At 36.1% G+C, this 16,598-nt stretch overlaps 1 protein-coding gene across 1 annotated transcript; it reads left to right on the forward strand.

The window, feature by feature from the left end:
- The first annotated feature begins 2,876 nt into the window (after nucleotides 1–2,876).
- On the forward strand, nucleotides 2,877–4,458 carry LOC103016947 (mitochondrial nicotinamide adenine dinucleotide transporter SLC25A51). The gene has a single exon (XM_007172135.2). It carries the CDS (start codon nucleotides 3,414–3,416, stop codon nucleotides 4,302–4,304), a length of 891 nt encoding a protein of 296 aa, XP_007172197.2. The 5' UTR covers nucleotides 2,877–3,413; the 3' UTR covers nucleotides 4,305–4,458.
- The last annotated feature ends 12,140 nt before the right edge of the window (nucleotides 4,459–16,598 follow it).

Raw genomic sequence — 16,598 nt, forward strand, 5'->3', positions numbered from 1 at the left:
TGTGTTTAAACGTTATTTTCTTATGTAGAGTTCAAGGTCTTTAATGGCAGTGGCCATGAATCACATATCTGATATCGTTTGTATTTCCACATCCAGATAATATTTTCACAGTTCAATTAATTTCTTTTTTACTTTGAAAATAAAGCTGGCTAGTCTCTCTGATACTGTATGCCTACAAATGTTTTTTACAGGATTTATTTTTTTTGATCATCCTCTCTGGTATGAAAGGGATACATCTCACTGAAGTGATTATCAACTGACATTGAGAAATATTACATCTATTCTCTGAAGCATTTTCTTCATTGCTTCAGTTGTTTCTTCTTTATCATTCAGTGCCATTCTGAGTCTTTGGGGCTTCCAATCACTCCATTACAGAATTCTAAATACTTCCTTCACTAGGATTTTATCCCCTGTAGAGAAACAAGCTGGTAAAATAAGGGCTGGATATGCTTTTCTATGATACAGAGCAATGATTTATGGACCACACCATGGCAGATTAAAATTTTTTATTTTATTTTATATATTTCCTAAGGGTGGAAATACAGTTTTTTTTCTCCGATAGGATTCAGTTAAATATTCTCAAGTTTTCAAGTTAAACTGGTCCTATTCTTATAGATGCATATAATAATAGATACACATTATCTGAATAGTAAAATATACCACCATCCCTAAAATGTGTATATGTCTTTAGCATTTCTAGCTCTGCACACATTAGTTCATGTGGTCTCAACACCTCTATAAGATAGATACAAGTAGCACCATTTCAGAAATAAGAAAACCAAGGATTATAGAATTTAAGTTGGGTTTTTAAAATCAGGCAAGATAGATAGAGAGAGAGAGAGAGAGAGAGAGAGAGAGAGATAGATAGATAGATAGATGATAGATAAATAGATGGAATGTATATACAAGCTATAACCCAAATAGGGAATTACATATGAAAGTCAGTGATATTTTTAGGTCTCCTTGAGGTTCTAGTCACATTCTTTACTATAGATAAATATTCATGGGAATCATTACAATAATCTTTTCTTAGTAATAGGAAAAGGAAAGCTTACATTTTAACTACGTAGAAAGATTTTGAACAATTTCTAAACGAATTATCTGAGTTAGACTATATTTCTATTCAACTAAAAAACTACCATATGTTCCTTTTTTATTCATCTGTGTTCAGTTGACCATGTATTTTATTTTTGTCTATGAAATACGTATGGTTGTAAGATACTATACCACTTCTGGGAAGAAGCCTGATGATCCATCATGTGGAGCACTGACTGTGTCTTCTTACTTCCACCTCTGTGATCATGGAAGCCTGAATTCACATTGGGTCCCATAAGCCTTGACCCTTACGAATTTCAATAAACTGCATCCCTGGATGACCTGTGATTGGCATGTAGAACAAGTGCTACATAAACTTTTTTTAAGCTACTAAATTTGGAGATTTCTTTATTTGTCATAGCACAATTCAGCCAATCAAAGTTGACCGAGAACAATTTTTTTAAAGTTGAGATAAGTGTATATAAAGTTTATGACCATCACAATAAATTCCTTAAATTTGAAGTGAAGCCATCATTTCAAAGATGGATGTGTTAAATCTGGACAGAGCTCGCATTACACAGTTCCTTCTTAAGCTTGGTATTATAATGACACAATGCTGGCACATAAAATACTGAAAATTAGTTTACATTTTTATTTATTTAGATGAAATTTAATTAAGTGTGCAGCTGTAATAGCTCATATTGCCTACATTATCAGGGTAAAATTTTAGGAAAGGGCTATTGATCTCAAGAATGGTAAAAATAGATTTAAAAATACATTGATTTAGGAAATAACCAAGTCACAGCCTAAGGACACTTCCTCATGCATGCTAAATGCATTTTCATGAATGCTTTCTAATTTGTCATTTACAAATTTAGAAGAAGTCTACATCCAAATTTTGGCCAAATGAAATAGAAGAGGTCTCCTTGTAAAAATCACTCAATGAATTATACTTTGCCAAAACAATATATATACACACAAACCTATTTGAAATAAAATTTATCTGAAAATATAAAATGCTCTAAATGAGATTCTCAACAGGTCTATTTAAATGGAATTGTTATAAACTTTAGATATATAAATTAGTTTTCAAGGCTTCAATAGCTATTAATAATTTGTTTTAAAATAAAAATAGATTAGTACCATTCAAGAAAAAATGGAAAATGTTTCCCTAAAATCACAAACGTGCTCTATAAAATATACATAACTTTTGTTCATGAAATACATCAACATGTCTTCTCCATGATAAAAGGTAATCAATCATTTTTGCCAGGCTTTATCTTTGTAAATTTTCCCAAATGAGTTTAGTCAATTGAAGAAAAATAAGTTATGTATTTACAAGTAACTCAAATTGACAAAACCTGTGTTGCTTAACAGTCCTCAATAAAAATAGTTGCAACCAAAGATATGAGACATTGTATCGCCTGTGGTGCCTCTGATCATTAACCTGTGGGTGTTAGAAACAAATCAATATGACAGATGTGGTTTTTTTGACAGGAGACTAGAGAATTCTGAAAATATAAACATTATTATTGGCCGGCTCGGTGGCTCGCGGGCTCGCGAGCTCGCCAGTCTGCAGGCGGGTCGCTACCGGGCGTGGAGCCGGGCGCCCGGGGCGATGGGTGAGTACAGGAAGCGGCCGAGAGGAAAGCACGGGGCTCCCCCGGCCTCCGCGTGGAGTGAGTGGAAGCACGAAAGAGGGTCCGAGGAGGCTGCCTGCACGGCCCTCTGGCGCGGCCGTTGAGGACTCACCACCCCCCCCACGCCGCGCGCGCGCGCAGTGCGCCCCCCCCCCCCCCCCGGTGCGCCCCGCCGTTCCCGCGCGCGCCATCCCGGGTGGGACCTGCAGCCGCAGGGCCCAGCTCTTGCCTCCCAGCTCTGCCGCCCGCTGCCGGGCTTCGCTGGGCCGGGAGCGCCGTCCGACTGCCGGAACGAGCCTTTCCGGCGGAGGAGGCAGTGCGTTCATTTGGGCGCGCCCCAGGAAGGAAGGTGCCTCCCGGCGCGCATCGAGAGCGGGGCGGGGAGGGGCCGGGCTTTGCCTGCGGCCCGGGAGAGCGGCGTTGGGACCGCGGAAGGGAGCCTTCCCCCTCGGGGTCTGGGATTCCGGGACCCCTGGCTCCGTTGAATGTCCGGGACGGAAGGGGCCTGGTCGACCCCGTCCGCCACCCTCCCCTCCCCCTTACCACAGACCGGGGAAATGGACGCCTGGAGAGCGGAAATCCAGTTATCAAAGTTGACTCCAGAAGAGAGAACCTAACAGACCTAACAATGGAAGAAATTGAGAAAGTTATCAAAAAGCTACCATCCCCCAAAACACCAGTCCCAGATGGTGTTTCAGGTTAAAAAAATCCTTCCTGAAGAAGATCTTAAGCAACACGATGGATTCAGAAGCTCATGAAAAGAGGCCACCAATCCTAACATCTTCAAAGCAAGATATAGCACCTCATATTGCAAATGTTAGTGAAATGAGGCATTACTTGTGTGGCTGCTGTGCGGCTTTCAACAATATAGCCATCACATTTCCCATTCAGAAGGTCCTCTTTCGGCAACAGCTGTATGGAATCAAAACCCGGGATGCAGTACTTCAGTTGAGGAGGGATGGATTTCGAAACTTGTATCGCGGAATCCTTCCCCCTTTAATGCAGAAGACGACTACACTGGCACTTATGTTTGGTCTGTATGAGGATTTATCTTGCCTTCTCCGTAAGCATATCAGTACCCCAGAGTTTGCAACCCGTAGCCTGGCCGCAGTACTTGCAGGAACGACAGAAGCAATTTTCACTCCATTGGAAAGAGTTCAAACATTGCTTCAAGACCACAAGCATCATGACAAATTTACAAACACTTATCAGGCTTTCAAAGCATTGAAATGCCATGGAATTAGAGAGTATTATCGAGGCTTGGTGCCTGTTCTTTTCCGTAACGGATTCAGCAATGTCCTTTTTTTTGGCCTTCGAGGTCCCATCAAGGAGCACCTGCCCACGGCAACAACCCACAGTGCTCATTTGGTCAATGATTTTATCTGCGGGGGCCTGTTGGGTGCCATGTTGGGAATCTTGTTTTTTCCAGTTAATGTTGTAAAAACTCACATGCAATCTCAGATTGGTGGGGAATTTCAGTCTTTCCCTAAGGTTTTCCAAAAAATCTGGCTAGAACGGGACAGGAAGCTGACAAATCTTTTCAGAGGTGCCCATCTGAATTACCATCGGTCCCTCATCTCTTGGGGCATAATTAATGCGACTTACGAGTTCTTGTTAAAGATTATATGAAAGAAATCAGTTAAGTGCCATTAATCAACTGAATAGACCTAAGAAGAATGCAGTTTGGCCTTGTTTCTAATTGGCCAAATACAAGTTGGTGTTATAAGTCCAGGGCACAATGAATTATGGGCAAAGCTGTTTTTCTTGAGCACCAACAAATGCAGAATAAAAGGTTTCAGTAGGAAAATTTAAGGTTTTTGGGAGTTTTTGGGGGGGAGGGTGTTCTGTTTGTATTTTTTTTAGTCATTATCTGAGAACTTTAGGCTAATTGCCTGGTTAATAGCTGTCTATCTGATGGCTTTTGACAAGGAAACTACCAGCCAAGATACATGATTCTTTTTTCCAAAAGTCTTCTGTATTGAAGCATAAGTGGCCATGACCAGCCAGAGAAAAGGCTCTTAGGGTCCCATGATTTCTCAGGCTTACTTCTATTACTCCATTTCTTCTCTGCTTTTAGGAGGAGTTACAAAGGGTAGTTTTTGTTAACTTAAACATATACATGGTAGGACAAAGGAGCAGAAGAGAGAAGAAAAGCAGCTTATTATGTGTAGGATTTTCATGATAAATTGTATTCGTTTTGAAACTAAGCACCTGTTGGGATGGTCATTATCCAAATTAATTCTCTTTAGACGTGGTAGACTAAAGCAACTAATGACATCTCCCATTTTGCTTTCTAGGGTAGAAAGTTTTCTCTGTATTTCTCAATATGACCTTAAACCTTCCCAAAATATTTTTATATTAATTTCACTATTTCGTTGTCAAAAAATGTGGAGACTTAAATTTTGTTAAAGGTGTTTCATCCCATTAAGAAGGTTCATATTACAGGTATCCCCCGCTTCTCCAGAGTTTCCTTTATGCCACTTCGCTTTTACAAAAGACCTATATTAGTACCTGTTTTCACTATCCAAAAGAAATACGAAGATGATTTTTGCTTTTACAAGAAAAGGTGATTGCTTCCTCACTCTATGCCATTTCGGCTTACAAAAAGTTCCACAGGAATTCGGGGGAAACCTGTAATTGCATTACAGATCCAATTCTGTTTAGCTCAGCTTCTTTGAATTGTTCTTGCCAACTTAGTGAAGAGCTTTGGAGTTTTGGTATTTTTTCCTTTGAGTAGTAGTTTGTCATAGTCAAGTATCCTGTTCTCTTGAAACTCCCTTTAAAAAAACAACATAATGCTTCCATAAAATTTTATTTTGGAAGTCTATTAATAGGACCTTAGATTTTTTTTCTGGTTTCTAAGTGTTCTGGGGAAGGGGAAAAAAACTCAGGATAGCTTTCACCCCACAGTGTTAAGCTGTCTTTTTTATTTTACTCTTGGAAATAGAGACTTCTGTTATGATCTTTACATTTTGGGAACCCAATTTTACCATTTTATCATTTAAACAGTAAGACAGTTTGAGAGGATAAAACCTAAATAAAGATATTTGAAGGGTTAGTTTTAAATTCTAGAAGTTGGTGATTGGTGGATAGTATACTTATCCCTTACCTAAGAGACAAAAACTTACTTGTCAAAGGAATCAGATTTTAAAATACTTTTTCCCAGATAAATAAGGCAAAGTGACTCATACACCAGTTGAATAACTAACACAACATATGAGACATCCTAGAAAAGTGGTTTATCAATCTTTTAAAAATCCACATCTGTAAGTATGTAGTTAAGATTACCTTCCAGCATCTGACATGGAGCAGAGCACATGGGTTTTATTACCAGTCTTTCATCATTCTGGGTAATTGCATGTGAATATGTGCACAGGCTGACCAAAATAAAGTCAGGGTCTCAATGGTAGTTTACTCAGTTTCTGGACAGATAGTCCAAAAAAGATGTTTACCTCTCAGTGTAGGGTGGCTGGTCAAATGACAGGAACGTCCTCCTTCCAGCTGTGAAGGATTAGGAGGCATTGTCGAGCATTTGCCAGGCAGTCATGAAGCTCACTAGCTTTACAAAGGCTCTGTTTGACAGCGTTGTGCTGGAAATGGCAGTTAATTCTAGAAACCAAGATGCAGATGTAAGGATTTGAGAAAACGAGAATTTGACACGAAATAAATGAGAGTAGCATCCTTTGGCCTATGGAATAGTGTCAGGATTTCAAGTGGGTTGAGTTTCAGGAATGAGTGGCAAAGGCACTGTGGTGCCTGACCCCCTCGCTCACGTGTGTGTCCAGCACTTCTGGGCATATCTGAGTGCTCAGCATGTGGCTGGTGAGTTAGCCTGGGGTCACACGCTGACCCTGGGAGTAGACTCCACTGGCCTTCAGTTCCACGGCACTTCCTTTTGCCTATACACTCCATGTAGGTGATAGACATCTAACTTCTAAAGCACTTTTGTGAAATACAAGTGAAGTGAGAATTTGAAGGAGGATGCTTCCTTTTCTGCTATCGCAAACGTGGCATTTACAAACAAATATTTTTTAACGGTTTTAACTCATATTTTTTTATTTCTTTGTCACTTTTTACAGCTTTTGAAGACCAAACTGCAAATACGTTACCAGGGTTGGTTTTATGTTGTCCTATATTTTCTTAAATTTGGCAAAAAACTCAACAGAACTTGTGGTAGCCAACAGCTTCGTCTGAAATTTAAAAGAAGTCAAAATGTGTTATTAGTAAGGAAGAGATTCTAACTATTGTTTTTGCCTTCAGTGTGAACTAGTATGGTAATGATTTTGAAAAGGCAAACATGAGTGAATAACTTTTATCTGCAAAGCTTTAAAAGTGGCCTTTCTGTTACATACGTGGCACAGACAGCTCATGAGCACAGGGCACTTCTGGTCTTGCCTCCTATACTTCATTCTGATGCCACCAGAAATATGTTATGGATTCTATACTTAACACCCTTAGAGTGGTATGAGCCCTCAGGACTGTACTACAGAGTAAACACAACCTCTATATGGTGGCAAATGTATGTGTCTTTGTTTCATTTATGGTTGGAGACAAAGTTGATGCTTTTGTCTCAATAGTCAATATTCATCTTACTTTATGGTTGGTTATATAATCACCTGCTATATATTACGAACTGTGCAATGAGACAGAATTGTGCATATATAATCATCTTTGGAGACCTGAAATTCCCTGGCTTGATTACAGTGGTGATACTCATTTATAAGGCTGTACAAACCTTAATAAGAGGATAATGGGTGGTACTGGAGGGCTTCATGGTAAGCCAATCATGTTGACCAACACTGTTCAGTGTAGATGAAGTACTGTCATGTGAGGGGCATGCAGTCAAGATGGAAGCGAGGTGGGAGATCACATTTAAAGAAAGGGTAAGCACTCAGACTTGGTTTCTTTTAAAATAGTCTTTGTTTTCTCACGTGCTTATAAATGTGTATCGAAGACTTGAATAGGCATTCCCCTTAAATCTGAGGATTTTTAGTTTTTAATGCTGTCTTTTTGCCTAATAGTGAATATTTGCTTGCCTAAATGGCTCCCAAATTGTGGAGGAGTCTACGTTTCATTATTAAAAGTGGTTGTTTTTGTTTGATATTTTGAGTTTTGTGACTATATGAGTTTAAATGAAATCTGTTAAATGTTTCAGAGTTAACGTGTTTCTTTTGGTATTTCTGATTGGAATAAATTTTTTTTAAGTCCAAAAAAAAAACATTATTATTAAATCGTGCTTTAGTATGAACATAGGAGAGGTAAATATTAACGAGCCTTTTGTGAATGGATGAATTTACTCTCGAACAGACTTCCCCTTCATAGTAAAAAGGCAGATTTATAGAAATAAAAAGTCTACACTATAGGCAAATACTTCTGAACTACAATTAAATCACATTAATATTGAACACAGCAATGTTAACTCCAGAGAGATTTTGAGCCATTGCATTAGCATTTAGGAAATGAGAAGTGTTTTCTAGTTACTATGCTGGACTGTATTTCTTCCAGAAAGCAATGTCTCTGATAAGTGCTGTGGACATTTTAGTTTGCTCTTTTGCTTCATTGAGACTGTCTAATATAAGCCCTTTTATCAAATCCTGCTGCATGTGATGCAGGATTCTGCTTTTTTTTCTTTTAATCACAAAGTTTGAAAGTTTGATGATACTTTTTATCCTTTCCCAGCTAAAATGGACATACTGACAGACCATTACACAGGTATTTTCAGGGGGTTCATGAAAACCCATGAAGTCCATCCTGGACTTTCTCATCATTAGAGAAATCCTGGATATGGTGGTTTCAACTGTTTTTCAAACCTGTTCAGGCAAATGGTTAATTGTTGGTCCGAAGTTTGCCTCCAGACCCAGGATGCTTGGAATGACTGGATTTCCATTCTTGCAGCACTGAGGTACAGATTATACAAGTTGAAAAAAGTACAAAATAATAACTGTCAGTTTTTACCTGGTTTTCAGAATTCTTCCCAGGGACACTCCTGATTGAGGAGTTGCAGCTTCACTGGTAGGTATAGTCTTGGCACATGTGCCCAGGGGGGCACATGAAAAGCATGGTATATACAGAAGTCTAGAAGGGAGAGGTGACTTCCCTGAGTGGAAGTAGTCTGCACCTGCTTCAAGTTTCTCTTTTTGACAAGAGAGGAGAGAAGTAGAGTGAAGTGCCTAGGAAACTGTTCTTGACATGTTGTGGGACTTCCCAATACAACTTTTTTTTCTCTGAGTTGCTTTGCTTCCTTATATTGTCTAAATCTAACTAAACTGGTGTAAGGAAGATTCTCAATGAATCTTTTGGTCAATTCTAAATCTAGGCCCACTGATGTCGATTTGATGGTCCTGTAGAAACTTTTAAATACAAGAATGCATGCTCTTTCAAATATGTTTGAAGTTCCCTAGACATGCCTTGCAATTTTTAATTTTTTTAAGTCCATGCGTATAGTATTATGGGTGCTTGCTTATATTTCTAAGATAGGTAAAATTACACTGCAGTACTGCATTAGAGTTGTATCTATTTGTTTCCAGATCCACATTCCATGATAATGAAACTCTTCAGTCCAGAAATCATGCTGAAATACTGAAAAGTAGCAGGGTTGGTTAAAGCCTGGATAAATCTGGTTCCCTTTTCCTGAAATCTGACCTACAATATAAAGGGGGCATGTCCTGGCAGTGAGAGATGGAATGGAATAGTCTTGATAACTTGAGAGAACAAAGCAGCCTTTACAGGTTTGTGCAGAATATACTTTGGAAAAAGCACAGCCCATCAATATGAACGGTTGGGGGGGCATTAAGTAAAGAGAGGACAATGAAGTTGGAGTGAAGGGAGAAATTGTAATTTTAGTAGAGGAATGTCAAGACTCTCATGAAAATGGGGAGAAGGAAGGGGAGAGATAGATGGAGAACAAGGGCTCAGCTATTTCCTACAGATGCCTTCTTTTCCCTATGACTTTCCATAGGGCAAAGATTATAAAACATCTTTTACTCAACACTGCCTAAGTCTATCTCTGTTCTTGCAACTAGGGGGAAAAAAGTCTTACCAGAAGAAAAAGAGTCATTTTAAGAAATATTTTGTTTTGTGTTGGATTTTTTAGAGTCCAAAACTGAGAAGCCCGAGTGAATTAAAATGGTATCCAAGGGAAATCATTTTAATAAGGCATCACTTATTAAAATGTTTTGCAAAAGAATACATGCCTCCATGGTCAACACTATGTTAACAGGTATAAACCTTTATTTTTGACTTAGGAAAGAGAACTCTGCTTTTTAATTTCTTTGCTTCCTGTTGAATCCTTGATTTCTTTCAATATATAAAAATGATTATACTTAATTGTAGTTATCTCTTTATGGATAATATTGTGATCATTTGATTATTTTCTATCTTTATAAATTGATGGTATGTTTCTCACAGACAGGATGATCTCATTTATTTTGGTGTGTGCAGAACAAATGGAAGATGCTTATTCAATATTTATTTAATAAATAAATAATTTGTTCTATTTGTAAATTTACTAACACATTTTTATATATTCTCATTTTCTAGAGGATTTATTTCAAAATATAGTAATTTTTACACTAATGGAAAAAAAATTGGTTATCATCCATAGAAACGTGGGTGTGAAGAAATGAAATGGGAAAGGAAACACGTATCAGGAAATTATTTTTCTTTTCCATCCACTAGGAAACTTTGGCACTCATACTTACAATTCACTCTCCACAGGAGAATACATATTTTATTTCTTGTCTTTCTCCCCGTAGTTCAACAAACAATAGAGTTTGTGTCAATCACTTCTTATGTGGAAACCTTTTTGAAAGTGTATGAGGAATATTTTCATAAATAAAAAAAAAAATCCAGCTAGCTTAACTACTCTATATGTTTATCTCAAGAAGTAATCTAGAAAATGCAACCTTTTTTAGTGTAATCAGTATTAATAGGTTTAACCTTTTCACTACTTCAAAAGTTGAAGGAAATCAAGGAAAATGAGATCTTTTCAGATGATGATCTGGAAACAATACTTTCTTGGGGGGAGGAAGGATTGTGTTGATTGTTACACATCAGCAACTTATTTTGTAAATACTTAGTTAAAAAAGTGTTTGACCATTCAAAATAAGTCTTAATACAAATATAACTCTAATTAGCAATGTTCTACTTTATTGCTATGCTGATTTATATTATGCTAATTCTATTTTATTATCTTCTATTTCACTATTCTATCATTATTATTTCCAAGCTTAATAAATTTGGTAATACTCTGTCTAAAAATCCAAAACAGCTAGAAGAACAAAACAAAACAAACAAAAATAGGAAACAGGTAATAACATTGTTGAAGTTCAGGACCAATATATAATACTTTAAAATAAGATATAATTACCTTAAAATTAGTATAGAAGGTCATTAGGTACACAAGAATTGTGTGATAATTATTTAAGCTTGGAGATTTGATTCCCCAATTACTGACAAAGAATATACTTCTAAGTAATGTGAGTGTGAGTCCAGTGGTTTTGCATTCTTAATACTTATCTTTTCTCTGTTTCTCATATTTTCTCCCCAAGAGGGAAGCCAACACTTAATAATGTCTGTTTCTCAGATATGACACACATAAGTATTTTGCTGGTAAATTTAACTGGCTTTAGGAAAGGAAAAGCATGTGTAGCGTTGGCCAATTTTCATCTTGTAAATACTCTCACTGTTAAAGGATGAATTGTGTCCCCTCCAAAGATATGCTGCAGTCCTTACCTCCAGTACCTCAGAAAGTGAACTTTTTTGGAGATAAAGTATTTGCAGAGGTAATCAAGTAAAAATGAGGTCAGTAGGGTGAACCCTAATTCAAAAACAATAGTGATTCCCAAGAGTGAGATTACTGAGTCTAATGTTTAGTAGATCTATAATTTAATGAAACAGTGCTTGATGGCTTTCCAAAATTACTTTAAAACTTGGACTCAGATACAGATATGTACTCAGGGAGAACATCATGTCATGACTGAAATTATGCTGACACGAGCCTAAGAACTACCAGAGGCTTGGAGAGAATGTCATAGGGAAAAGCAACTCTGACTCCATATTAGATCTGTTTCTTTTACTTTAACCTTTGTATTCTACTGCTTTTGCTTTGAGTTCAGGATATTACCTACATCCTGAAATATACAGAATAGCCCATTTGCAAGGCTGTGACAGTTAAGGGTATAACACTTTCCATCAATATAGAGATAAAAAGTTGCAGAACAGACAATAACGTTTGTCTTGTTGGAGGTTTACAGGAGCATCGTGACCTGACCTAGGTGGACAGCTGCAAGAACAAAGGTTTCCTGCACTAAGTGTGCAACAACCCACCACGCCCCTCCCTCACATGGCCTTTAGAAATGCTTTGCTGAAACCCTTCAGGGAGTTCTGGGTTTTGGGGGCACAAGCCACCCATCTCCTTGCCTGTCCCTGCAATAAACTTTTCTCTGTTCCAAAATCCGACATTTCCGTATTGTTTGGCTTCACTGTGCGCCATCTACATGAACTTGCGTTCAGTAACAGGAAGACTGGAAGGACTGCTTCCCCAGCACCATTGGAGGAGGATGGCCCTGGCAACTTCATCGCAGACTTCTAGCCTCTGGAACTGTGAGACCACAGATTTCTGTTGTTTAATCCTGTCAGTTTGTGCTATTTCATTACCACAGCCTTAGACAATGAATACACCCATTATGTCTGATTTCAGACTGCCAACATGGAATCTTAAAAATTTAACAATTCGCTCACTCTCACAAACCATTATGAGTCAGTTTCAGCACACTTTTAGACCATTACTATTACATGTTTTTTAATAGCTATTTTTATTTGTTTCACCTATTTCTTAAATATTCTTTTAAAATTTTCTTTTAAAAATGATGAGTCATAAAAAGAAAAAAAAAAACACTGGATGAAAAATCATAGACTTTCTTAAAGAAGTTATATAAGTAGAACTTAAATGGTGTGTTTATCTGGTTAGACTGAGCTGTGGAAGAAGAGATCCAGGAAAAAAATTACTATATGTTAGTAAACTATAGATTAAATGAAAAAAATGTTGCAATCTAAAGAAAATTTTAAAAAATAACAGATCATAAACACATCATTCAATAAGTAGATCTGTGTTTATTGTTTAGCTTGGATCTTCTTCCCCATCTTTTAATTTTCAACTTTTAGTTATTTACTTTGCTTTAACTGTCAATTGCTTTTGCTTTTTTCCTTCTTGGAGACAATCGCTTTTGTATCACTTCATGTGTATAGATAAGCACATATGACACTTGGATATATAACATTCATGGATGTTACATATTCAAATATCACACATGCTGTGTTTTTAAAAAATCCTTAATGCCCACAGTTTGATGGATTAACTCCCCATTTTTATGATCAACATTAAGAACCCTGTGTATACAGTTAATTCCTTTATAGGTATTCTCAACAACACTAAAAGGACATAATATAATTATTTCACAAACCACTATAATTATTTAACAGATAAGAAGACTGAGAAACAGAGAAGTTAAGTAAATTTTCCAAGGACAAACAAATAGCCAGTATTGGATTCCAGAATCTGCACTCTACAAAAGCACAATATGCTGTATCTCATTTTCATTACAAGCCAGTAGATTTATTTCTTAAGATTTGATTCCTTGGAGTGAGATTACTGAGTATAATGTTTGGTGGATTTTCAGTTTAATGAAATAGTGCTAGATGGCTTTCCAAAATTACTTTATTGTTTTATGTTTCTTCCTCCTTTTCCCATATTGCCTCAAGAAGTCAGTTTGTTTGTTTGTTTTCAATTTTTGCCATTCTGGTATGTAATAAAGTATATCTCTTCATTTCATTAATTTTTTTTCTCAGATTTAGGAATATGGGCAACTTTCTCTAGATTATTAGATATTTGATTGATGTTATTCTGAATTTCTTGTTTAATCATTCACCCATTTTTTATTCAGTTTGCATATCTTATTAAATTCATCTTCATACACCTCATAAATATATTTTTCAATTCATTTTCTTTTTAATAGCTTTAGATATCTCTTGATGTCCATTAAATATGTAATCAAAAGTTTATTTCATCTTTTACAGCTCCAGATTTGGTCTATTCATTAAACACGTCATGCCCACAACTCAAAATATGGAAAGGAATATTACTAATAATTTTGAAACTCTCTGTTTGCCACTATCTGATTGCATTCACCCATATTCAGTAATAACCACTCCTTTGAATTGTCTGTTAATCAGGCTTTAATTTTCCTCTTTACTTTTACAAAATATGTATCTATTCTTATGTATCTATTCTTATATTGTTTAATTTTGAATGTTGTGAAAATTCATATGGTTAAGTTTGTATGTTTCCCTGGTTAACTGCTATTTTCCAATTAAAATTTTTTGTGTGTTGTTACACTCAGTATTTTATGAATAGCCACAATTTTATTGGTCTATTTAAATGACAAGTGATGGGACAATGTTCTTGGTTCAAGTGCTTTGTTCTCATAAACAAAGTTGCTATGTCTATTCTAAAACCTAGCATCTGTGTGCAATGTGCATCTTCATTCTACTAGATAAGGCCAAATTGTTATCTAAAATTATTGCTTTCCCCCTTCTGTGAAATTCCTGTTCATATCTTTTTCCAGCTCAAAATTTACTCTTTAGCTTTGTGTGTGGTTTTTAAACTAGGCTGTCCCACAATTTTTTTTATTATAAAAATTTTATTAAGTTCCCAAATATCTAATTCTATGTATGTATATTAATTTATTTTGATATTTTTCAAGATATTAATTATATTTAATTTGAATTCTTGTTTCCGTTTCTTTTACTATCTTTCCTTGGGCATTGCACTATCTCTGGATTTAGTTTGAAACAGCTTTTTTGGGGATTGGTTTTACTTAACTCTTTATTATTAATTGGATGTTCCTATTTTTTATTTGGTAATAGCTCCTAGCCTCTCTGTGGTGGCTGGATCTGACTGGGGGCGTCTTTCCCTGTTGATTCTTTCAGAGCGAAGGTGAATAACTCTCCTTCTATATATGGTGGGTCCTCATCACTCGGGAAAAAAAATGCCAGTCACTCCAATCCCAGAACTCATAATTCATAGAGCCTCTTTCTTTCTTGTTTTATTTTTCTAATATTTTTTGCTATCCATTCTTTAAAATTTAAGTCAAATCTCAATTTCTTCACGAAGCCTGATTATGCCAGCTAGTATACACCTCTTCCACCAAAGGTATTCAAAGTGCATAATCTCTCCCAGCTTTTAGAACATACTACCTTTTATTCCTATGAATGTTTCTACTCTCAAGGTTGTATTTTTCCATTTATTAAATATTCCTCCAACACTTAAAATTGTATCTCAAAAGTTTTCATTTTCAGTTATTTTGGTGTTGCTGGTGGTGGTAGTGATTTAATATGTAGACAATACATCTCCACTTTGCCCTCTGTAAAATTTTGCATCACCTCCATAGGTACACAAAAGGCAACATCTGTGGCTTCATGTTGAATTCCAACTCATGTTTTACTGATTTGGTATGTTGCTCCTCATAAATAATGAAAAATAGTGTACAATTTAGGTCAAGTCCATTGAACTAGTGTTAAAAGAGAAACTGGAGCATATTAAAATTTTTAAGAGTTTATTTGGGAAAAATCTAGCAGTATTCATTCTAGCAGATAGAAAGGAACTCAGAGAGGTTGTACAAAATGAGAGTTTTATAAGCAGAAGGGAGTAGGGATAAGGAAGTTACACTAGGCAAAAGGGGGGGTTGATATGGCAAGGTTACTTTCTTTTAGAGGATGGCGTGGGTCTAATAGGCAGATTACCTAACTAGGGCTAATCAGGTGATTCCTGATTAACTGGTTTAAGATTCCATTGCTGGGAGAGCTGAAACTGTAATAAAGTCTCAATTTGTTGATGTGGGGGTTAGCATAAGCGACACCATTTGGGGCCTGTTGTTTTTAACAATAGAAAACATATTTTTGGAGCACAGTTGCTGTAAGTACTTTCATATTCTTTCTAACTTCATTTTATTAAATATTTCATTTCTTTCTAACTATAAATTAAGTTCGATTACCAAGGTGAAAACATTATGAATTCTAATTTTCAATGTAGGAAATTTAGAAAAGACTTTCTATAAAGAATAAAAAGTATCTAAAATTTAAAGGTAATTCAAAATACCTGGTTGATAATGCACTTCTCCATTTTTTTCCTTTTTCAATTTTAGAGTTATTGCTTTATGCAATTAGAAAACTATGAATTTTTTGAAATAACTTTCAAATGGTGACGAATTTGCTTCTTAATCAGCCCAATGGTTTAATCCAAATTACCATTTGCTGAGTTGATTTTTAACTCAATATAAAATTCCTTAAATGTCAGCATAAGATTAAATAATAATTTAAGTGAGAAGTGATTGCAAAATAACTTTTAGTTATTGGGAGAGATTTCTTTTTTCAAATTAGTGTCCTGAAAATAAGGCTTAGAAAGCAGAAGTGTGGGTTTAATGTCTTCGGTATCTTATATATTATGTTCTCTTAATCTTCTTTTGATTACGTGAAAAACAAAATACAGTTTACAAATAAACATGTGAACAATATATTATAGGAGATCTAGGCATAAAATAAACTAATCTACAGATTACCGAAAAGGAACACATTAGAACAAATTAATACTAAACAGAAATCAGAAAAGCGTGAGCTCATAGTTTTCCACATCATTAAGGATATCTCAAATAAAACAGTTGTGCTCTATCTTTCTGAGTATATGGTTGACTGACTTTTTTTTTTTTAATATCTGTGTAGATGTGTTTTTTGATTATAAATCTTTGGAAGCTTTGGAGGAAGTAATAACCTGACTCCATCAGAGTCTCACTTCATTGCCCTCATTTCCTTTTGCTTGGCCTTAACATGAGGGACTTAGACTTGGGTAGGAAACATTTTCATTTTTTT

Source organism: Balaenoptera acutorostrata, chromosome 2 (genome assembly GCF_949987535.1).
Source record: "Balaenoptera acutorostrata chromosome 2, mBalAcu1.1, whole genome shotgun sequence".
NCBI lineage: Eukaryota > Metazoa > Chordata > Mammalia > Artiodactyla > Balaenopteridae > Balaenoptera > Balaenoptera acutorostrata.

Coding starts and splice junctions, on each gene's coding strand:
- LOC103016947 (XM_007172135.2), top strand. CDS start 3,414: ATGGATTCAGAAGCTCATGAAAAGAGGCCACCAATCCTAACATCTTCA.